The following is a 24,198-nucleotide window of genomic DNA, read 5'->3' on the forward strand; positions in this document are numbered from 1 at the left end:
CACCTTTGTATACCACACGCGTATTCGCAACAACATGAGGCTGCAAGCGGTCAACCGGAAAACTCGTGACAAGTGTACTGTAAGTACAAATACATACATACATATGTACATACCCTGCAAAAAATTGTGCGACTAATCTCTAAAGAGAGTATTCCGAGATTACTCTCAATCGGGTACAATTGGGCATTAATTAGTTCCAACTAGTCTCATACGGGTACTAATGGGGATCAATTAGTCTCGACTCGTCTCTTATGGGTATAATTGGAGATCAATTAGTCCCTAACTCAACGCTAACGGGTACTATTAACGATTTAATGATATGCACGGACTTAGTCAATACAATTGCATGTGCGGCGTTGGCACGCAGGGAGAGTATTCGCCTAACAAAACTGAGCACCCCAGTTCGAATCTCAGCTGGCGCAAATTTTTATTTTTATTTTTTAAAAGTGACTAGTTGCTTTTTATACCCATTCGGGTATAAAGGTGAACAATTAGTCTCTTCATAGGACATGCTCGAACAAAAGCGAACAGTTCATTCCATATAAAGAGATCAAAAGTGGTATTAGTCGCATGCTCCTTTGCGATTGCTCCCGGAGTCATCCCGGATTAGTCCCATTTTTTGCAGGGTATTTACAAATGTATATTCATACATACATACATATAAAGAGTGCGTGATGACAGACGCTACATGGCGCGTAAGCTTATGCCTTGCTTAAATCGAGCTATTTGTTAAATGATTAAAGCTTACAAAAAAACAGTGGGAAGAAAGTGCAAACGAAAAACGTTGAACAGTGTTGTCATGCTGATCATGTGCATGCCGTTTGTTTCCATACCATAAAGATGCTACGATGAAGGAAGCAACTAAAGAAAGTCATGTAAAAATGCGGTGCAGCATCGTAACTTGCCTCAGCTTTGCGCATCGGCTGCAATCAACATCTCTTTTGCCAAACTAAAGCTGAGGAATAAACAAAAATAACCAAATACGCTTAGTTGTATTTAAAAACACATACATACATATGCACATATGCAAGTATGTAAAGTACAGGTGTGCGTGTGGGTCTACGCTCGAGTGAATGAAATCGGTGAAGAAGTGCGAAAGAAATTCGAAAAGAAACGCTTTGCCGCCGCTTGGAGAGATGGAGTTTGGAGATATATATATACATATTTTCATACGCCGTCAACGGCCAAAAGCTGCGAAACGCTGCGCGACACCAACTGTTGGCCTGTTGGCTAGGTGCAGCTGAGTTAACCAGTCTTCGAATGTGACTTGACAGAAACGGAACGTGGTTTGGCGCGTGGCTTACTTTTGGTGGCATTGGTAGCGAATGGCCAGTATTTTAGTGAATTTTCGTAATTTTGAGGAAGAACTTAAATTCAGCATATGCGATCGCATGCCGATGACGTGCTGATATTTAGATAGAAATTTGTGAAGCGTGCGAGAAAGTCGAATTGGTGAATTCAAAGTTTTTAAAGAAAGGAGAAAATTAAAATTATAATAAAATTTAGAACATAATTTAATTGATGAACTGGTAATTGGAGGAGAAATTGCACGTAAGCAAGTTCTGAGTTTGAGTGAACTATTTAAAAATACTTCAACCAGCACAAGGATTTAACACAATGGTAAGTACCGGCGTCGAAATCTTTATAATTAAAGTAAAAGGTTCTGTTGAGCCAAGTTTAACAGCTGCATGCACTTGGCGTGCAATTCACGTTTGTGGCACATTTACCTAGTTTCGAAATTTATTGCATGCATGCAACTTTATGAGCGAAGTAAAAGTAAACAATGGCTATGTTGATGTTATACAAAAAAACTTAAATGTTATATATGTACATATATATGTTTGACAATGTTGCATTATTTGCGTGTAAGAATAGCTAAAACATTGCAAAATAAAATCTAAGCATCGAATAACTGTTCCAAGGATGTCATATTGTACGGAAATGCCACCTTTCTGGCCACCGAAATAACACAAAAGGTGGTTAGATTTGTTTAGGTTGGATAGTTGTTTTAAATCGGAGAATTAACTTGGTCTAGTATAAAAAACTGTGTTCTCTGAGAAAGGAGGCAAATAGAAAGGAGATATGAGAAAAGAAAATAACGGATTAGAGACACCTTATCGTTTATTCGCGACAGCGAAGATGTTGAAACTTTACATTCGCGTAAGTTAGGCATCTAAAGAGAAGATGTTAAAGCACATATCATCACATTATCAATTATACAGCTGCTGCTTTAGGTGATTTTACTATTCAATGAAACAACAATCAGTTAATACTCCCACGAGTATCGAGAGCTGCAGCTTGTTTAGCTTTAGGAGCTTGCCTGACCGCTCCTTTTCTACCCTTGGCCAGAGCGATCAAACCACCTTGCTTTCCATGTTTTTCGCCAACTCCAGATGACCTGAATATATGACCACGTGCACCACCACCGATTAGCACAAAATATTTAGCTTATGCAGCTGCATACTCTTCTCAACCGTAAAAAAGTTAAGTTAATAAAATAACAGTAAGATCTTATTAGCTCCCTGTTCGAGTTGGTTCAAGAAAAACACCATCTCCTTTTCTATGAAATTAATTCCATCAATGTATACAAACTAGGTTCTTGAACTCAATGACATTTAGCCCTTTCGTGACTAGGTTAAGACCTCGGTTTTCCGCTTATTTTAGCTTTACAGGTACTACTGAGTTTGTTAAGTAAAGATCCCTTTCGAGGTTTAGAGAGCCCCAGAGAGCTCCATGTTCTTCTTTCAAGTGAATGCTGCTGTTAGCAGTTGTTCTAAGCTTTTCTTTAACATTTAGAAGGACACTCTCGGGCGGCTCACATTCTTGGACTCGGTTCCATTTCTTTAAACCCCAATTTTTTATTTTATAAATATAAGTACACTTATTCCTGATAAAAATTACAAGCAAGTAAACCAAGTGGAACAGAGCGATTTAACTGTTCCTGGTCACTCTAAATAATTAATAAATATTTATTTGTATGTGTAGTTTAATTGGATAGAAGAACTGGTGTGTACATGTTACAACTTCTTAATGCTCTCCGGTGCTATTTTAAGGGACAGCCAAGTCTCTATTATTGCCCTCAGATCTCATAAGGTAACTAAAAAGCAAGATATGAGGTACCTTGATAAGATGAGCACACTTGGTCTGAACAATACTATTTGGGTTTTACAGATTCTGGGGCATATTGATATTGAAGAAAATCATGTTTTAAATAAGCTTGCAAAGGAGTAAAGTATTAAGAGAAACATTACTCTCTGGGGAAAATCTCTTGCTCTGAACTGGTGCACTTCTAGTATATTTAGACCCACTACTGGTTCGCTGATAAATGGCGAATTTAACTCGGCGATGTCATAGGATGTAAAAAGCTCGAAACAGTCCTAAATTCGACAAATTGGATCCAGTTCGCTCTGCATCCCTTTTCTCTAGTCCCCAACCAGTTCCAAAATCGATAGACGAACAAAGTAATATGATGTTTTCAAACGGAGTCTTTTTGCTTTTCCCATGGTGGTCGATTTTTAATTATTTACAAAGAAATGTGTTTTCAATCTGAAAGGATATCTGTTTGAATGAATGTAATTCGAATTGAGCATTAGAAAACACATTTACATGCCCTTGACTGTAGTTGAGTTTGCAGAAGTGTTTGCTGTTATTGGTTACATTCCAGAAGGTCCCAATATGTTAAATAATTAACAACAATTTTTGTTTTGTTTTACCAAACTATGAAAAAGAATCTGCGAAGTGCGGAATAAAGCATAGTTGAACGAAAAAGCCGCCAAACAAATATATATTTCAAGTAAACAGGTACCTCGTAGGGTTGCCAACATTTTCTAAGATATTTATAGTAGTTAAAAAAAAATCTGAGAAAATATAGTACACTTAAAATATGTATGTGTAGTGTTTTATTCAATAGACAAAGTAAAAATGTATATTTTTTTTCTTTCATAAGCATTTCTTTTATAAAAAATATATTTCTTTGAACTTTAGGCAGTTTATAAGAATTCCTTGATAACTACGAAAATATCATATGCTTTAACGTAATCAAAATTTCAATAAATATAAATTAAAATTAAATTTTTTTTTAGTGAGTCGCTTTGTTTCTCTCATCTCTCCATTTCACCTTCACTACGGTCTTTCATTTTTAAGAATATTTTTCTTGCAATTTACTGAAATATATTTATATGTCAGCCAATAGCCCTAGCAGCTGGCGCTGTGACTAACTATTAAATTCTATAATTTATTATAAAAATAATTCAATAGATAAATAAATAAATCAATATTTATATTAATTTATAACTGAAGAAATATAATATTTTGGCATACTGTATTTTTATCGACAGTATATAGTACTATATAATATAGTACGATATGTAGTTTTAAAAAGTAAAAGAAACTAGTTTTTTCAAAGTACCACACTTCGGCGCCTTTGAGCTGGTGGGGATCTTGTTACTCTCTGACTGGTTCGTTTTTGCCAATAAAGATCTAGTAGAGATGTAGAAATTTGGTTCACCATTTCGGGGTTTCCCTGCAGGCAAGGCATTAGTGCGGGTCGAAAATTTAATTTTTATCAAATCCCTTGGTAATAGTGAAAATATATTGTATCATGAAGTCAACAACAAGCCTGCAAAATATTAGAGTTTTATTTTAGTTGTAAGAGCCCGCGCATCGACCGCCAAGTGACCCACAGCACCCTAGTCAAATAAGATCAATTCTTGTTAAAAATTCTGGGTTCAGCAAAAAGTTTTGGTGCATATTATTAGATAATGAATTCGTTTACCCAAAATAAAAAGTAAAATTTCATTTCTCGCAGCCCTTTAGCTTATAGTTAATCTCAAAGTTATCTGTTTTCAATAATATATGAATTGTTCCCTTGATAACTGCACTGGCCTAGAATCAAAAGATGTAAAGAACAGCATTAATATTGCTGGCGTGCATTTAGATCGCTGGTTCCAAATATTTTAATCTTTTTTTAATATTTGCGATTTTTTGCAAATTTAGGGACAATTTCGGTAACTCTAATAGAAAAGCCATTATTTTCCATCATCGTGGAAAGATTTTGTTTATGCAAATGAGTATGGAAGCACTGAACAGGCACAACTTCTAGAAACACTAATTAGTTTACTTATGTTTAGGCATACAATATAAAAATTGCAAATATAAGAAAATGGCAAAAAAATTATTCAAATTCTCTTTTATTTTAAAATAACTTGTTTATAATCTGAACGACTTTAATCAAATTATTATCAAAAATCAGTAACATTAAGTATCGCCTTCAATTTGGTGATTATTACGCACCGATCGAGTAGCATTTACCAAAGTTATATCGAAAAATTTAAGTGGATCTCCAGTTTTTTATAAAAAAATGTCTCTTCAATTTTATAAATAACTTTTAGATGATAGAACCGGATTACAGAAAAGTGTGCCAGGGAGTGACTTTTTTCGTTCAAGCTAAATGCAAAGCAATATCGTGCAATTGGAGAGTCCTCAAAAGGATTTCCCAGGATATGTTAAAGACTATTGCACTTTTTCACATAATGGAATTAACTAAAATATTTATGTATATCTAAAAACTTATTGCACATCCCCTACTTTCATATAACGGCAGATTTAGAAACCGCAAAAAATATTCAAGACTGCATAAATGGACTTAAAACTTCTTACCCTAATGGTATTATGTTAATGTATGTAAATACTTATATGCTGGAAACTACTATTAACTTATCAAACGATTCCTAATCTTTCAAAATACATGTTTGACCTCATTCACCACGATCTTGAAAACTGACCAAATCTAAATATAAACATTCGAAAACATTGCAACGTTTGAAATAAATCTCGTTTCACCTTTTTGAATTTTTCACTTGGTTTCTGAAGTAATGAAGAATTGAAAATTCATAAGGGAAATTAAAGCTTTTGTAAGTTTTATCTTAATATCTTAAAAACTTGTAAACTTATTGAAAAATGATAAATGAACGTGAGATACTAAATTTAATAACCCTTGATTTGATATATCGTCCTGTTTAGAACAATTAACGCATTCCATAGATATTACAAGCCAAAGTTTAATTTTGAAAATTCATACACTTTGATTCAATTGCGCGGGCTAAAGATAAGTATTAAATTAATCTTTCGTGGCCAATAACAATTGGCTTAGACCTAAGACATCATAATATTACTATTACAATACGGTCAAATGCCTTTTATTTTCCCCCATACAAAATCGACCCAGCCTACAAGGCATCTTGAACAGGTAGTAGCAGTAGAGCAGCTAATTTGATTTTTATTTTTTTTTTTTTCAAATTATTCGACCTCTAAAATGTTAAATCTTTTGAGCCTTTTTCATACAAACAAGCGACTGAAAATCAGCTTTTGGCACGTTTGCCTAAGTCAGGTGCACCAATGCTGGTTACTGGGCCTTGCTAAGAATGGATCGATGCTTCTGGAAGCATAAAAATCTACAAAAAAATTGCAGCCGTTTTTATTTTTTTAATTACAAATTAAAAAACAAATTTTTTTTGTAATTTTTTTTTTGTATTTCACATGGCACACTTTGATGTTAAAAAAGTTAGAATATTTGTTTTGACACTTTAGAGACCAGAAGCAACCAAAAAATACATACCTGTTTCATATGCCTTGCCTGCAGGGTATAAGCCCACCATAAGGGCACCATAATTCGATTATAAGGTCTCAGTGATCTATCCCTATAAAAGAAATAATAGGTAACAATAGGCCGTTTTCTCAATTAGTTTTTAAAATTTACCTGTCCTTCAAAAACATTGTTTCGAAAGCACATAAATTTTGTCATTTGATTAAAAAAAAAAAAACGGTTTCATCATTCATCATTTCTCGCAATTTAAAAATAAGTACGCTCTCACATTTGTTATTGTGTACAACTCCGTAATTTCCTTTGTAACCTTTATGTCGCTCATAAATGTGAGGAGCATTTATAAAATGTTATTTTAATTTTTAAAAGATGCGTGTGTCGAGTGTCGTGTCAATGTTTTTTCTTTTAACTTTCAGCGATTTTTTAATTACTTTTACTTTATGTTTGCACTCATTTTTTTAACGTTAACATGCGAACTTTTGTTTGCAGGGTAATTAATAACTACAACATTGATGTGACATTTGCCATTTAAGATATGTAATCTGTAATTCGAAGTTTTACTCTTTCCTAGGTTTTTATGTGCTTTAATGTTGATTACGAAAGTGCTGTAAGATTGATAAAGTTGGTTATGTCATATTTGGATTGTCTGTGATCACGTTTTATTTGTTGCTTCATAATTTAGAGCAGCTGAACCTTTTATAATAATAATAAATTAATTGGCGCTTACACATATTTTAGTATTTGGCCGAGCTTCTCCCCCGATTTGTGGTGGCGTGCGCCTTGATGTTGTCACACAAAGGGGAGGGATGCCGAACGGCGATTGTATTTTTATGAGATGCTGCTTTTCATGGCAGAAATATACTCGGAGGTTCGCTATTGCCTGCCGAGGGGCTACCGCTATAAGAAAACAACTTTTTTTTTAAGTGAAACTTATTTAGCGGCGGTTGGTTCGTTGGCAGTAAATTAGCAAAATTCAATAGAAAGTGCACACGGAAATGGTGCAACGGAAGTGGCACAAGGAAATGATTGGGGCTAAAACAAGTGCTTCTTGAGTGTATGCACATGGTATTAATTTATCGAAACCACTGTCTAATAAAAGGTTAAAGAATAACACTTAGAAAATTTCGAGATTTTGTTATTGAAATTTTTATCGATATAACGTTTTGCATAGAAAATCAATAGCATTGTGGAATATTTTAAAACTTTCATATTTTACACAAAAAGACAAAAAAAAAATGCATATAATTGAAAAGAAGAAGAAGAATAAAAAGGAATCCATAAGCGATTTCGTTTATGAAAGTAGAACTTTGTCTTGCATACATTTCAATACCACTTACTTAGCATTTAAATACAAATTAGCCTCTATTTAGGCGCCATTTAGATTTTCTAACAGCTCGTTATTGGTCATAAAAGAAATACTTAACGTCATGTTAAGTAGAATTCATAACTTAAGCATAGTAAATATGTATTTCTTTGCCAAACAGTTGCCGCAAACGAAACAATAAACTGGCATCGATTTCAAGACCAGCATTGTTTGTTGTTGTGGATCGCATATTAAAGTCAAGCAATTTTATCTATGTTAAGTTTCTAATTACAGTTAAAGATGCGAAAAATATTAGACCAAAAACTTTAATAGTGTGTGAAATTAGTTTTTGCCACAACAATAATGATGTAAAGTAGATATCAAAATATTTTTGTTAACATTCATACGGATAGCTTTTCCTTATTTGAAGAACACCTACTGCGTTAAATTATGCGCTCAAGTGAAGAGAAATGTTTAATTTTTGCAGAAAATGTGCAATAGAAATGCTGAAAAATTTTTTGTCAGAGAAGCAACAATACATATGTACTTACATTCAGTTTCATATCCGAAATCTTGCTAATCGTATCTATAGGAGACAGAAAAAGGCCGGAGTAACTGGAGGGTTGGGCTGCGAAAAAAGTAATTTTTTACTCTAAAACATACTAAAATTCAGTGCTTAAAGAAGATTGAAAAAATTGCAGGACAGTAAATAATTAGCAATGCTAAATTTTAGAATACATCGACGCCCTTATAGATTGACTTAAAGATAGATTGCTTGAAAAAAATGCCAAAAATCAACAGTAGGTCTTAGCTACTTCAAACTTGCACTTTCTTATACTCAAATTTAAACTGCATACTCAAAATAACCTATTTGAAAATCTTGATGAACATTTATTAAAATTCGTCGAATTTTTATAAATGTTCTACAAAGTTTGAAGTTCTGATTTATATAGTTTTGTTTAGATAGTAAGCTGCATTTCATAAAAATAAAAAAGTAGCCAAAGTTAGCTAAAACGTCTCATCCCTATTTACATTTTCGCAACCGTACAAATTTTCCTTCTTAGCGAAAATAAAAGTTCAAGTTAAATATAATTACTGAATTATTTCATTCAGTTTGATGTTTTAAATGAGTCATTTACGGTGCTTTTGTTAACGAACTTGGACAGCCACCAATTTGCGATATTTCACCGGCACGGTGGTTAGATTAAATGAGACGTGCCTATATGTGGGTGAAGTGATTTGGTGTTGACATGAATGACTGATGGCGGGAATAGGCGACATGAATACAAAGCATGGAGAAAGTGTAGTAAATCATGAAAAGAATTTCGCCAATTTCATACACCGAACGTACTTTGTGTGAATTAACAAAAATAAATAAATAAAGTGTGAGTTGTAAATTTGACAAACTCGTGAAAATATGTATCTAAAGCGAGTGGGAAGAGTGCTAACGAAAGTATAGCAACACAATTCATGGAACAACGGACTTATACATAAAAAAAATGTGCCCCTACTACTGATCTATGTACAAAATTCAATGCGGCAATTAAACAAACTATGTATGTAGAAAAAAAAAAACCAAATTGAGTGCTTTAGAATTATTCATTGGCAATCATAATAAGAAACCGTCAGTGAAACCGAGAAATAAGTACAATATATTTAAAACCAAATTCCAAAAAATTTTCGTAGTGCCAAATTTACTACAATTACTACATAACTTCGCATTGGCTTTATTACCAAAAACCCAAACCGCAAAGTCGGCACAAAGCAAGTCTTTAAACTAAACTTTGAATAATTTATTTACTTGTGGTTTTTGGTGGTATTTTCTACGATGACTAAATTTAATGCGAATTTACAACCACTTTGCATTATTATATAAGTTTGTGAAGCGTAAAATATTTATTTTTCGGCACATGTCCGCTACATCTTTTGCCAGTTGTATCAGTTGTTGTTGTGGCAATTCACTTTCTTTAAACAAGAGTTACGTTGAACATATGCAAATATGGAATTATATATGTACGTATGTATATAGTTCACACTCCCTTTTCTTTGAAAAAATCTCAGTTTCGTTTTAAGTTTCAGTTTCATTTCGTATTTCTTTCAAGCTTGAAATTTTTATGTACCTGAAGTGTTAGCATATTTAGAGCAGTTACTGCTGTGCGCTTTGTTCAGCGAAATATGTATTTCCGGAGAAATTTTAATCATTTGTTTATTCTTTGCTTGGTTTCGTAACATCTGCTGATATATGCCTTTTTTTATGCCTTCGACTTCGCATAAAATGTTTACAAATTTGCTAAAATGCTATGCAAAGTCTAACTGGCTGCTTTCCTTTTTTAGCTTTTGAGGAAGCTCAAGGCACCTGGCAAAATGCGCTAATATGATGCTTAGCAAACCTTTTGGCATTTTTGCAAATTAGTTGGTTATTTTGTTAATTTGCTCTTCAAAAGCTTACTGACAATCCTCATTAAAAAAAAATTTGCTCAGCAAATGACCGCTGACACATTATCATCTCACATTTTTGTAGCGATTTAATGAATCTAAATTTAACTACTGCACATCAATTTGCAATCAGTTGAGTGTAGGATACTTAGTGAGTTCTGCTCCCAATATGTCATTGCTATTGTTTCCTATACTGGGGTTCATCGAGCCGAGGCTATTATAGTCTTTGCCTACCTTCATACAATTCTTTTTATTGGAACTGTGTCTTAGAAAATTAAGCACATCATTCACTACTCCAACACGCTTCCTATGGGCTTAATAGTGTATTATTATGTTGGCCCACAAATGCCTTGTGCTAGCACTAATTTGTATTAAGCATAAAAATCTTCGAAATAAGGACTGTGAAAGGTTTGGCTTGCTCTTTGAAAGGATAATGCCAGAGCTCTCTAAACTTAGAAAACTAAACTCACTTACCCGCTAGATTAAATGTAAGTGTTTTGGCTGCTTATTTTGAGGAAGTACTACGTTTGCTGAGAACTAGCAGACGGTGCCTTGTTTGAACGCTATACTTAATAAACTTAGTATGTAGTCAAGTTGCGTGGCTGCCCCTAATCTACCATGGCTTATGCCACAAAAAAAAAATTGATAGTTGCACCTGTTTAAAAATTAAAGTTCAAGTAAATTGATAATATAAAGCAAATATTTCTGTATGGCTATGAAAAGAAAGAGGTTTAAGAAAGCTTACAGCCGAAAATATTTTTGAGGAGCGTTGCCAGCTCTTTGAAAATTTTAATGAAATTAAATTAATAAAATAAAGAAAATGTTAAATTACGGGTATAGAACTGAAGAAGTTTAAGAAAGTTTACTGTCGAAAATATTTTTGAGGCGGGTTGCCCCCTGTTTGAAAATTTTAATTTCAATTTAATTGAAAAAATGAATTAAATATTACAATACGGGTATCAAACGTAAGGCATTTGTTTAAGAAATATCTTCAACTAGCAAATAGCCGGCGTGTTTTGCAGCGACTTCAAGACTGTAGTATTAATGAAGTAGATAGTTTTTCAATTTACATACACACAAGTTTGATTTGAACCTTTTATGAAAGACAGATACACGGTATTGGACTAAAGCATCTTTGAAGAAAGTGCGCGATATGTTGACTCAAAATAGAAGAGCATAAGGTAAATTTTGAGGAGGTAGGCCTTCGAAAATATATAAAAAAACCGCCTGCATACGTAGAAAATAAAAAAAAGACTTTAAATGCTTTATAAATCAAAAATTAGTTTGAAAATCTCACTTTATAAAGCTTTAAGCCATACGAGTTTTGGAAGAGAGAAGCCCTACAAGGGACAATAGGTGTAGAAACAAAGCTGAAAAGAGCATTTTTCTTTTAATTTTTTATAGAACTCACAAAACTTAATTTATTTAAACGTTAAAAGCAGCAAAAGTTTTTTTGATTAGGCTTTATGAGAAATATCAGAGCAAGTTCGCTGCCTAAGTCTTACGTCTACTGTGCATTGTTTGAGGTAGCGAATTTTTTTAGTTGACAAGATATGGGTTAATATAATAGTACTACCTTCTTTTACACAATGCTTCGCAGTTGTTCACTTAACTTCTTATGTAAATCATACCTGTGTTTTTTGTTTGTTTATACTTTTCAGTTTCGCTTAAATCTTCCGAAGTGTGTACCATTCGTGCTGCTTGTAATCACATTTGTGTTCTGCTTGCACAGTCAAGCGTACGCTGCAAAAATAACAACAAAAACAACAAACACAACTACAAGCATAACAAATTCGAGTAATGTGGAGCTGAATAGTGCAACTGAAGAGAGTAAAGTGGTGGCAGCAAAAGTGGTTGTAATGCCACCAGCGCTACCAGCTGATGCAACTGCTGAGGTAAAGGCGGCAAAAGAAGATGACACAGAACTAGATATCGATTCCAATGCTAGCACAGATGAAAATGCAACAGATGCAGAAGATGTGGAGGATGCCGACGATGATGACGATGACGATGACGCTGATGAGAATGATGAGGCAGATAAGCAGGCTGGAAAGCCATCGAAGAGTGAAACAGCTTTGGAAGCAGCCGAAAAAGCTGATGACACAGCTTCAACGTTTAGCGTTTGGGGTATAGTACGCACTGTATGGAGTTGGATAAAAGACGATATAAGTGAAAGCTTATTTGGCGATGATGCCGCTGAGACAACAGGCGCAACAAAGGCGCTGGTGCGGCAGATACGTGACGCATCCGAAGCGGGAAAGGCAGCAGTAGGTGAGTACGCAGATTCATGATTGAATAATTGCAGGAGGGGTAGGCAAAGCGGTTTATCACTCGATGGAAGATTAGATTCGAGTTCCCACTCCTAAAGCGGTATTTATTAACAGATTTCAAGTGCACTTTGCTTCAATTTGAAGAGTTGATATTCGTTTAAGCAGTTAACTGCTGCTGTTGGATTAGCAAGCTTCAATTGAAACATGTGTGTCACTGTGGATTTCGCCGTTTGCTTTATTGTGTAGTTGGCTGTCATTAAAATGCTTTGAAGTTATATTTGTATTTCCGTTAGCACCTCTGTCAAGTATTCAAAGAAACATTTTTATTTTTCCATTTTTCCTTTTCAATTGCCGCCTCGAAGAGGGCCAGTAACAAGTAAGATGTCTTAAGTAAACAAATGGAGTGTGTGAAATAGTAAAAGCCAGCATTCGACATGAACAATTACATAAAAGCGCACGTCAGCGGCTAGCGTAACAACAAAAAGTAGCAACATGTCTATTCGCTTTTTTACTTTTATTTGTTACAACATTTTGGTCACATGTTTGCTCGTAGCTTCTGTGCATCTTCTTGGTACTATCAACTGCTATTAGAAATGCATTGGAAGTTGCTTGCTGCAGTCTTTTATTCAACTCATCAGCATGATGATTGATTAATTTTTTTTTTGTTGTCGGGGCGTAAGTGTTAATTACATAACTAATGCATTTCCACGCTTATCGGTATAAAAATCTTAACACAGTTAACTTATGTGATTTGTTATTTTTAAAGTCTCCTTTGAAGCATTACATTGTTATACAACACTTATAATTTAGATTAAGCTTCTTATATTGCAATCATAACGTAAAATTGTATTGCCTAGACAGACTCTTATGGCCTAATCGATAAAAAAAAGTAGATTTAGGGCCGTTTTCTGAAGTAACCTTTAACTTTAAAGCTCACTTTATATTTAAAGGTTGCATTAAAATTTGTGGTTGTGTCTAAAGTAAATCATTTTATTGTCGGTTTTAAATTGATTTACAACCAAGAAACATGCATACGTCAAAAACCGATAATAGAAATGCTTAACTTTAGACATAGCTTTATTTTTAATCCAACCTTTAAATATAAAGTGAGCTTTAAAGTTAGAGGTTACTTCAGAAAACGGCCCTTAATGAGCTTTTTGAAGTGAGATTTAAAAAATAATCGACTTATGAAGCATTCTTTATTTTTTATGAATGTGGGTGTCAGTTAATATATTTTCGAAGATATTTAAAAAGTAGGAAAATTGTCGAGTTTTTCCTGAAAAATTAATTTGAAATCTTACAACTCAAGTCTGCGCCTTTTTGGTAGGTGTATCCATTCAACATATATCAATTCTTATCAATATAACTGAATTACATTGTGCAGATAGGTGGCAACCCGCTGCAAAAATATTCTCGACTGTAAACTTTCTTGGACGTATTGTAATAGTTATTTTATTTTATCAATTGAATACAACTTTTCAAACATGTGGCAACTCTCCTCAAAAATATTTCTGTTAGTAAACTATCCCAAATCCCTTTAGTTTGATACCTATATTGTAGTATTTAATTTTTACCATCAATGAAATTAAATTGAAATTATCAAACAGGTGGCAACATTCCGCAAAAATATTTTCGGATGTAAGCCTTCTTAAACACTCTTTAGTTTGATACCCGTTTTGCAATATTTAATTTCTAATACAAACTAAATTAATTTAAAGTTTTCAAACAGGTGGCAACCTTCCACAAAAAATTTTCCGCTGTAAGCATTTTTAAACACTCTTTAGTGTGATACCCATATTGCAATATTTAATTTCTCTTACAATTTAAATTAATTTAAAATTTTTAAACAGGTGGCAACCTTCCAAAAAAAAAAAATTCTAAAAATTGCTGATATGACTTCTGTTGATCTAATAATGACAATAATAAAATTGGCCAATCTAATAAAATAAGCTGAGTTTTCAATACTTTTCATTAATAGAAAAAAGTACGGGTATCTATAAAATGTTTCTAATTAAAACTAAAAGAGGTACTTGCGGAAATAGCTCTTTTGTAAGAAAACAAGACAGTCCAATTACACTTTTGACTTTGACATTCAAAACTATAACAATGCACTTTACAATTCATTTGGTATTATACATTTCACAGCCTAAGTGAATTTTATCAATAAAATGTAGCACTTTCTTTCATACCAAACATTTCTACAGATGCCAACACAAATACAAATAAAAGTATGTACTTACGCCAGTAAAAAAATAAGCAAAGGTGAACACAAGAGTTTAATGAATGTCGAGTATTGTCAATTAAGAGTACAAGTGTTTTAAACTTTTATTGCATTGTTTCGTAAGTGGCAAATAATTACCTGCATATGTATGTATGTACGCACATATGTATATACGTCAAGGTGAAGTGAAATTTGTTTTATTCATCGCGTATGTTAAATAATATTGATACTTTTTCACTTGTATTTTCACTTCTGTTGATCTGTAAAGATGTTACCAAATTTGAAGCCAATTGAAGATGCCGCAAATATTTTCACACCCAAATGTACTGGAGTGTATGACTTACTCCAAAATCTCGTTAAACATTTAGGCGTGGCAATTTTTTTCAAATCAACAGTTGGGTCAGTAATAATTATGGCATATTATAATAATATAAATATATACATACATTTATGTATTGTAAAGATATCCGCACATTTCTCTGAAAAAAAATTAATAAAAATATGGCACGGTTGAAGAAAAAAGTGAAAATGCAGACGTGATTTGTAACGTTAATTGAATAAGCATAATTGAATTTTTTTTTTTTAATTTTTCTCGCAGTTATGTTCAGCTCTGTTTCATACAATTTGCTATGCCGCAAAATGTGCTTTCAGCTGCATGGGAAAACTGTTCACGCTTTATCTCTTTTATATTATTGATCATTTATGTGAATAGGAGACGCTAGTGGTGCACCTTGAACGCAAATTAACAAAGCATATTGAAAATTTAAAGCATTATGAGACTTCGTACAGGCTTTTCAAAATTGTATTAACTTAAAATTTTCCATTCCACAGAAAACGCAACCAATTATTTTTAAGCTCAAGAAGAAAATATGGTCCATTTCCACATCTCTCTGTTTATTATGCAACTTTAGCAATGTTCGAGACAGAATTAGTATCGAAGCATTTATTGGCCATAAAATTCGTGCTGTCTTTATAGTGTGTTTCCATTAGGAAGCTTTTCATAAATTGTTCCCAATCCTCCTTATTTTGGATACATTTCACCTTAAAGAGTTTCTTTTTGAGTGATCTACGTTGCCGTGACCCTGCTTTTCGTCTGGTAAGTGGTCTGGCAAAAGGACAAGGTAGATAGAAGGCCTTAGTTAACCACCTAGTGAGTGCTAATATTACCCGTATAATTTCAATCAATTTTAGTTTGCGGGAATCCATGACGAGTGAGTAGTTGGCGGTACATAATTAAAACTAACTTAGGCTAGGTAAGGTTAAGCTGGGATTCATAGTATTGTGCAGTCCTTTTGGCAAACTGGAACACATTCTTTTACCCTATTTTGTCAGCTGCCTCGAGGTTCGGCATAAAGCCTACTCCCAAGAAACTAATCTGTACTTTGCGAAGGTCAGCACATTCAGAGAGTACGTTTTCCCTTTCAATTTACGCGTATGTACTTAAGTATATGTATGCTTGTATTATTAAGCATTTCAAAAGAAATTCATTAAGCATTTTAAGTTCCAATAAAAATTATTTGACATGAAACTTAAATAAACTAGTGAACCCGCATGGCATTAATACATCCAAAATTCAATTTCAAAAACTTGAAAAAATATTCCAAATGTTAGTCAGAGCTATATGAGATCCAAGTGCCATATTTCATCGAAATCGTACAGCCGTTTCTGGGTAAAAAGCAGTCTCGTATAGTGCATGTTTTTATTCCCATCGAATTTCAAATCTCCCCATACCGGTGAAAAAATATCCTAGTTAATAAAATAAAACTTTACAGGCTAAGGACTTTTCAAAAGTATTCCCCAAAAAAAAAAATTAAATTAAATCTGTTTCATCTGACATTGTGATACACATGTTCGAACAAATGGCAACCCTCCTAAATTAAGGGCAGGAATAAATCTCTTTCAAACCCATTTCGGTTTATACCCATCTTTTAGCAATTCAGCCATCTTACTAAATAATTTGAATGTAACACGTGGAAACTGTCTTCAAATATTCGAAATGTTCAACCTAAAGATTTCTTAACATTCTTTCGTTTCACTACGGTATTTTTGTATTTCATATACTGTTTGAATTAGTTAATTTAAACAGGTGGCAGCCCTCTTCGCAAGTATTTTCACGCTTAATTATTGTTAACTCTCCTTCGCCGGACACTGCGATACATCTTTTAATTAACTTAAGAATTAAGTGGAATTTTAATTTTGAAACATGTGGCAACCCCGCTAAATAGATTTCAGAAATAAAAATATGTTCAAACCCCCTTCGATTGATACCCATATTTTAATAATTCATTAAACTTATAAAATTATTTGAATTTAATTTTTTGAACAGGTGACAACCCTCTTTCAACACCTCAAAAATATTCTGGCGTTCAAACTAAAGATTTCTTAGCACTCATTCGTTTGACATCCATATTTTGATATTTCGTATAGCTTGTGAATTAGTAAACTAAATTGGACATTTCAAACAGGTGGCAACCCGTTTAAAAATATTTTTTCGTGTGTCACCCATATGGTGATACATATTTCTCTTACCTGATATGATTAACTTCAAGCTATGCGTGTGTGAGTTTTCGTATACCAATTATGTGAGGTCTCCAGATCTATTATCGTTTTTAACAACAGCCGGTACTCAGTTACAGGTACAGTTGGTATACAAAAGACAGATGAAAAGACACATATATTTGCCAGTTTCGGGAAGTTTGGCTAACTGTTACGAGTGAACATACTCAACTTATCAAGCTTATTAATTGCATGATGAAATCTGCAAAAACGTAAATTTTGAGTTATATCTTTATATTATTAAAAGTACGATATGAGTGGCGTAGAACAGTTTTCAAATTTGTTTAAGATCTAAACATTTATTGTTCACAATTTCACAGTTTACACATAAAATGTTTAAAATTTCCACAAAAAAATTTTTGCTTCGAATATAAAGGGAGGTAACCAGATTTCTCTCCTAATGTGTGCAAAATTAAACACTGACTGTTTACTTTTACATACCAAATTTATCATGTAGAGAAAAATTACACACAAGGTGTTTACAATTTAGTAAATATGAGCACTTAATAATTGTTACTTGTAAAAAATATATTTTTACTTTCAAAATGTTTGTAATTTTAAATATTTTATGCGTATAAACAACTCATGCTCGAAATCAAATCTTGAACATCTTGTGCGTATATTTGCACAGATTTTGGTTGAAAAATAAACACTGTTCAGTAGTAGTTTTACATGCACTTTTTAGAGTGTTTCATATCGACGTAAATAAATTATCTTCACATACATTCATCCGATAAGTAAAATGTATGAATTTATCTGCAAACCTTGTTGATGATTTCTGTTGTTGTAGGGTTTGGTACCAAAAAAATATTACTTAATAATATAATGTATGCTGACTACGTACTTATTTAGATAAAAATATAGCAATCATATAAAGGTCCGTGTAAAGTAAAGTAAAAATATTCCTAATTTTTTTCTTTCCAGAGAGTCGCACATTCGGAAAAATTCGCCGCCTACAAATGGCTCTGATTCCCCTCATTTTCAAATTTGGCATCCTCACCGCTATGGTCGCTTTCCTCATAATGCTCGGCATGAAAACGCTATTCCTGGTCAAGTTGCTTGTCCTAATGAATGCTGCTGCCATATTGGCGAAATTTATTACACTGAAATCTGACTTCGGTGGGCATGGCCACTCTGGGCCCTCATGGAATTATCAAAGTTGGACGCCACCAGTAACTGGCGGTTGGGCAGCCTCAGCGCCAGCTGCCTCCTATTCGCATGGACACGAACATCAGCCAACGAAAGAAATACATCTACACATACATGGCGGTCAAGTGCATGGCTATGATGGAGCCAGCAGCAGCCAAGGAGTTGTGAGTGGTGGACACGGCTGGACCAGTAGAAGTGATCCCTATAATACGTATGCGTCTACACAAGACTCTGATTCGGAAAATGAACTTAGCAATAAGGGTCCAATTGCCATGTTACCAACTAGATATCCAGCAATTAATCCTTACTAGTTGATTGGAGTGGAACGCGAGCATATACATACATATAAGACAATAGTCAATGAGTCAGGGTTTATTGCATATTTTGGATAAGTGTTAGATTTATTAGTTTCTACTTAATTATCTATGGTTATGCTAATGTAATTAAATGATTCTTTTGTATATATTTTCTAAGGATATTTAGTTTAATAATTGTATGTAGTTGAAATGGTAATTAACGTATCGTAGCGGGCCAGCCAGAAAACGTTTAAATAAAGTACAAATGTGAATATTACCGCTTTTAGTTATGGATTATTTTTTAAAAGCGGAGTTGTGAGGTGAGTATACTAAAGACTTAAGACACGAACGCGTTTTTTTTAAGTATTTGTAGCAAGGCATGCAGTTGGCACTGTTTCTTTTGATTTCACTTTAAATATTCGAATGAAATATGTATGCAATCATTGATTAATCTACATTTAAAATTATTACAAATATAACTAATAAATGTGAATACATATGTGCATACATCCAGCATGGATATTGCAATTCAATAGACATATTATTATGCTGTCATGAAGAAAGTTTTTTATTTATTTTTTATAGGTAAGAAAATTTTTTCAATAAAGTTAAATTGGCCTTTTTTCTTGACAACTGATTCGTGAGCTAGCGTTATATCATTACAGTGGCAGCACGCGCTCAAATTTGCTGTAAGAAAGTCATGAATAAGCACATTCCAACTCTTTTGTATCACTAGCATTTTTTTTTCTAATTGTTAGTTTCAAGCAACAATTACTTTCTTATACTTCACTCCATTGCTGCTTTTTCAGAAAATACAGGCTAGCTAATTATGGTCAGTATAATATAATATAATTTCTCCTCAAAAGAGCATAAAAATAGCAAAGTAATAATAATTTCGTTTTGCAAATAAGTATACTTTTTCGAGCAGTTAGATATTGATCTAATAACCTGGTGATGGGGCAATCACTTAACTGCAAAAGCGTGTGTTTTAATTTACTTAGGTGAGTGTAGTATGAGCTGCCGGATTATCATAGCGTTTTTAAGGAAGAAGTTTTAGCCATAAATGAGTCAGATGATCTATCGAACAGAAACCGAACTTTCTTAAGAGTAAAAGGCAGCATGATTTACACACTGACTGGCACAATAGTATTATTAACAAAAGACTCGCCAAAAAAAAATCGTTTGGTTAACAAAGAGCACGAACTATTCACCAGGGTTGTTGCGAATATTGTTCCGAAATAAAAGTCCTTTCCGCATAACAAACAAACCCCTTATCCAAATTAAATCAGTTTGGAATCAAATAAAAGAGCACTTAAGTAGCTTTAAAACTGAAATGTCTAAAGGAGGAAAGCCACATATTGAAAAGATTTCAATAAAAAATGTCAATTAATTACCATAGAACAAAATTTGTGTCAAGTACATGCCTTTCTTTAGTATTAAATTATAAAAAAAAAAATATATAAATAGAGGTCGTTCGTTATTTCTGTTTAAAAGCTATTTCAGCCCTCTTTGATATGATACCAAATTTGTTGATTTTGGGCAGGCGGTTTGCTTATTATCCGGAAAGGACTTTTATTTCGAAAATATATTCACAACAACCCCGCTATACACAAACGCATTAATTTTGGCTCGGGTAAATGATAATATTAGCAGGAGATCCAGTACGATTAAGCAGACTGCTCGAAGTACATCCTCTGTGGGTGTCCACTTCCATGCTGCGGTTTGGCATCTTGGGTGTATCTAGCCAACATAACCAAACCTAACTTCACATGCCAATGTTTGCTTTTTGGTGCTAGCTGGATTTCGGAACATATGACTATAGAAAACAACTTCAGAAAATGAAGGAAAAATGTCCTTGCAATGACATTTGCACCTAAGCTCTGTGGACGTACAAAATCCGCAAGCATATTTCTCCAAAAGGGACATATATTTTAACAACTTTGGGCTAGTTTAATCTCAATTTCATGCTTCTGACTAGAGGTTTGCATAAATCGCTTTGAAAGGCTGTTCAAACCATTTGCCGATTTTGCTATACTTCACTTCACTTACACAGAGCTTTCAAGTTAGAGTTGGACTTTTAGGTCACATTAAATATTAGTTCACTTTTAGTTCATTCAGCTCAATGAACTCACTCTTCTGAGTCTTAGTTTGTACACCTTATTGAACTATAGTTCGCCTAATTAAACTAGTTCGGTAGTAAGAGTTACAGAACAACAAAAATGTATGTTTTACCACGCATACATACATTCATATAAAATATGGCAATAACCACAAAATTCAGTTGGCTTTCGCCAAAATCACGAAAGAACGTTTATGAAATTCGGCAGTGCCTGCATTTAATTTTGTTTTCTTCAATTTTGACTTCTAAGAGCGAGTAATTGCGATTCGCTTTAGCATCTGAAAAATTAAGTCTCTTGTTAAACAACATATAACAAAAGTTCAACTCAAATACCTAATTTTTTCCACAAATTACACTAAACGATGTAAGGTGTTGGAGATAAAATAAAATAAAGGGCCGTATGCACAAAAACTAAGTAATTGCTTTTACTTAAAACTTTGTACCTTTCACTTAGATTTATTTGAACAAAGTAAAAGGTCTGAAATGTAAAAAAAAGCATTTGTGTAGATTTTATGCATATCGCCCAAAATGTCTTCTTAGCATGAATTCCGATCAACTTATTCCTTTTGCCCTTACAACAAAAAACGAGTTCCCATATGTGTTGTAAATTTAACATTTCCATTTTTATTAGAGTCTTGCCATAGAAAAGTTTAGTTCACTTTAATTAACAAACTGATGAACTAGTTCAATTAAATGAGCTGGCTCTTTCGCGGCTTCAATAGAACATTACTGCAACAAAATATCAAGCACTACTTCACTTACTGACTATTGCCGACTACTGCATTGGGTTGGGTAAACTGTCTGCAATTCAGCGAGTGCAGTAAACACCTTGTATGTACATATAATTGTACTGAGTGTCTATGCTACCTAAGTTTTTCATCTACTTACCCCCACTATTCTTAACTTTGGATTCTTTAATAGCAGTTACCGAACATAACAGTTATTGATGAAAAATATCATTGAAAAGTTAACTATTTATAAAGGACACTCGCCGAGACTCAAATTTGAAAGTGAATTTGTTTTTTTGCAATTTTTAAGCAAAATTAAAAAAATAACAATTACTTTTAATGTTTATATTATAAAACCAAAATAAAAATTATTTTTGATTTTTATATTATGTGTCTTAGGTAACAGTTACTGACGAATTTTGGTAATAAAAGTCATCAACAAAAATCAGTCTGTGACTTTTACTTTTAAAAGTCATCAATATAAATCAGTCACCGCTTTTGTTATTTAAGTCATTCATTTAAAAGTTATTAACATTTTTTGCAGTTAAGAAAGTGTTGGGAAACAAAAGTCTACTACGACTTATACAAATTATTTATAAGTGTGATTTAAAAAATTAAGGTCAGCGACAGATTTTTATTTACGACTTTTGTAAATAAAAGTCTTCGATAACTGTTATTTAAGACATATAATTTAAAAATCAAAAATAACTGTTATTCGCAGATTATTTGGATAAAAAAATAATTGTTATTTTTTTTTAATTTTGCACAATTAGGATAAAAATAAAAAATAATTGTTATTTTCCAATTATAAAATAAAAGTCAGAAATAACTGTTATTTAAGGAGTAATTAAATAAAAGTCGAAAAATAACTGTTAAAAAGCAATTTTTTTAATAAAATTTGTAGCTGTTACAGTCCCTATTTAATAGACATAAGCTATTTATAAGATAAAAAAAGATTAAAAATTGTGTTTGAAATTATGTTGATTTTTTAATTAATTTGCTATAATAATAGGGGACTATGAACATACAAGTACATGACTTAAAAATATTGAATATGTCATCAGTATCCATGACGAAAATAAAAAAACATGTACATACATATAAGTGCGTATATATATTATATACGTTTGTATTAAAATAATATTTGATACTTGTATTACGGCGTTATAACACAAAATGGCTAGCAAGGAACACAATACTGCCGCTTACTGCACACCCAATTTGTTTACTGCGCTCGCTGTATAAATACTGTCATTGCAGTAACTGTAGCTAGCTGCGACACCACAGTGTTTGTTTTGATGACGAGGAAGCATTGAGTTTAACTTCATATACTGCAACGAGAACTTGCTTCATTACTGCATTTCTTATACTGTGCTGTAGTGTACAGTCAAAGCAAAACAATTTGCGCACCCCTCTAGTTCTGACGGAGCAAAGATGAATATGTCTGCATGATGCTCGGTTAAGTTAAATTTTTAGAACAAATAAACCGATTTTCAAAAGAAAAGCTATCTCATAAAATAAAGAATAGATAGTTTTTCTTCAAGATTATTAAATCAAGAAGGAATTATATATCTCATTGATATTAAAAAATTTTAAAAATTAAGTTTGCGCTGAGTCGACATAAAAACTGGGAGTCGTTGCGTGGCAGCTCTAAGATCAAGTAAAAATTTTAATGACTTTCGAAATGCAATTAATATGATATTCATTTTAGTAAATTCAAACATGATTTTAAGAAAATTAAGAAGATTTTTTTTTTGAAAATTAAAAAAAATTTTTTTTTTGGAATAAACAATTTTTTTCTGTAAAGAGGTAAATTTTCAATAGCGAAAAAATGATACGCTTGCATCTAGGGACTTTTAATTTTTGTAAGTTACAAATATTTTGCTGTTTTCATTCGGCACTGGAACACTTTTTTTTTAGTAAGCTCACTGTAATAACGAAATAGGGAAAGCCTAAATGCATTCTACGCTTTACCGTAGGCTTGCCTATAAATCGCAGCTTATGGAAAGCTCAGCACAAATTTCTCCGAAAAGTAGGCAACATTTCCAATACAAACAAATGCTTGTACACATAGTGCATTTGTATGTATAGTAAAATATGTGCATTTGTTTATTGTACCAGTTAGGAATATATGAAAAAAGTTGGCTTTTAAGCGCCCTTGTTATTAATATTTTAAGGTAATAAACCCTTCGCGTTGAATACTTTACTCGTTACTTTGTGCCGAATAGCTAGAAATTCAGGCCTGCTGCTTTAGCTTTGCTAAAAAGGCAGAAACTTAAACTACTTTTTATACTCGCGCTGCAATATAAATAATTGTTTTTTTTTTTCGTTTCTCTTCTGCTGCTTTGTAAACACTGAAGCAGCAATTACCTTTTCCAAAAATATGTTGCTTGCGGGTAAAGTCGCGCAAAAGTAATTTTTGGTTTGCTATCATTTTATTTTAAAAAAAATACTTGTGTAAAAAAATAAATATTTGAAACTTGCAATTTTCCTAGGTGCTTGAACGGTATTCTCCTCCA

At 33.0% G+C, this 24,198-nt stretch overlaps 1 protein-coding gene across 1 annotated transcript; it reads left to right on the forward strand.

Moving 5' to 3' along the window:
• Nucleotides 1-34: 34 nt before the first annotated feature.
• Nucleotides 35-18,901, forward strand: LOC118747539. The gene is made up of 3 exons (XM_036481589.1): nucleotides 35-79; nucleotides 12,002-12,611; nucleotides 18,312-18,901. Exons 1-3 carry the CDS (start codon nucleotides 35-37, stop codon nucleotides 18,845-18,847), a joined length of 1,191 nt encoding a protein of 396 aa, XP_036337482.1. The 3' UTR covers nucleotides 18,848-18,901.
• The last annotated feature ends 5,297 nt before the right edge of the window (nucleotides 18,902-24,198 follow it).

This window comes from Rhagoletis pomonella, unplaced genomic scaffold, assembly GCF_013731165.1.
Source record: "Rhagoletis pomonella isolate Grant_MI unplaced genomic scaffold, Rhpom_1.0 Rhpom_scaffold_00012, whole genome shotgun sequence".
NCBI classification, from domain to species: domain Eukaryota; kingdom Metazoa; phylum Arthropoda; class Insecta; order Diptera; family Tephritidae; genus Rhagoletis; species Rhagoletis pomonella.

What these genes read in the sequence shown, in the direction of transcription:
- LOC118747539 (XM_036481589.1), top strand. Translation starts at nt 35, where the DNA reads ATGAGGCTGCAAGCGGTCAACCGGAAAACTCGTGACAAGTGTACT. An exon ending in AAACTCGTGACAAGTGTACT is followed by an intron (nt 80 to 12,001) that starts GTAAGTACAAAT and finishes TATACTTTTCAG; the next exon opens with TTTCGCTTAAATCTTCCGAA. An exon ending in AGCGGGAAAGGCAGCAGTAG is followed by an intron (nt 12,612 to 18,311) that starts GTGAGTACGCAG and finishes TTTTCTTTCCAG; the next exon opens with AGAGTCGCACATTCGGAAAA.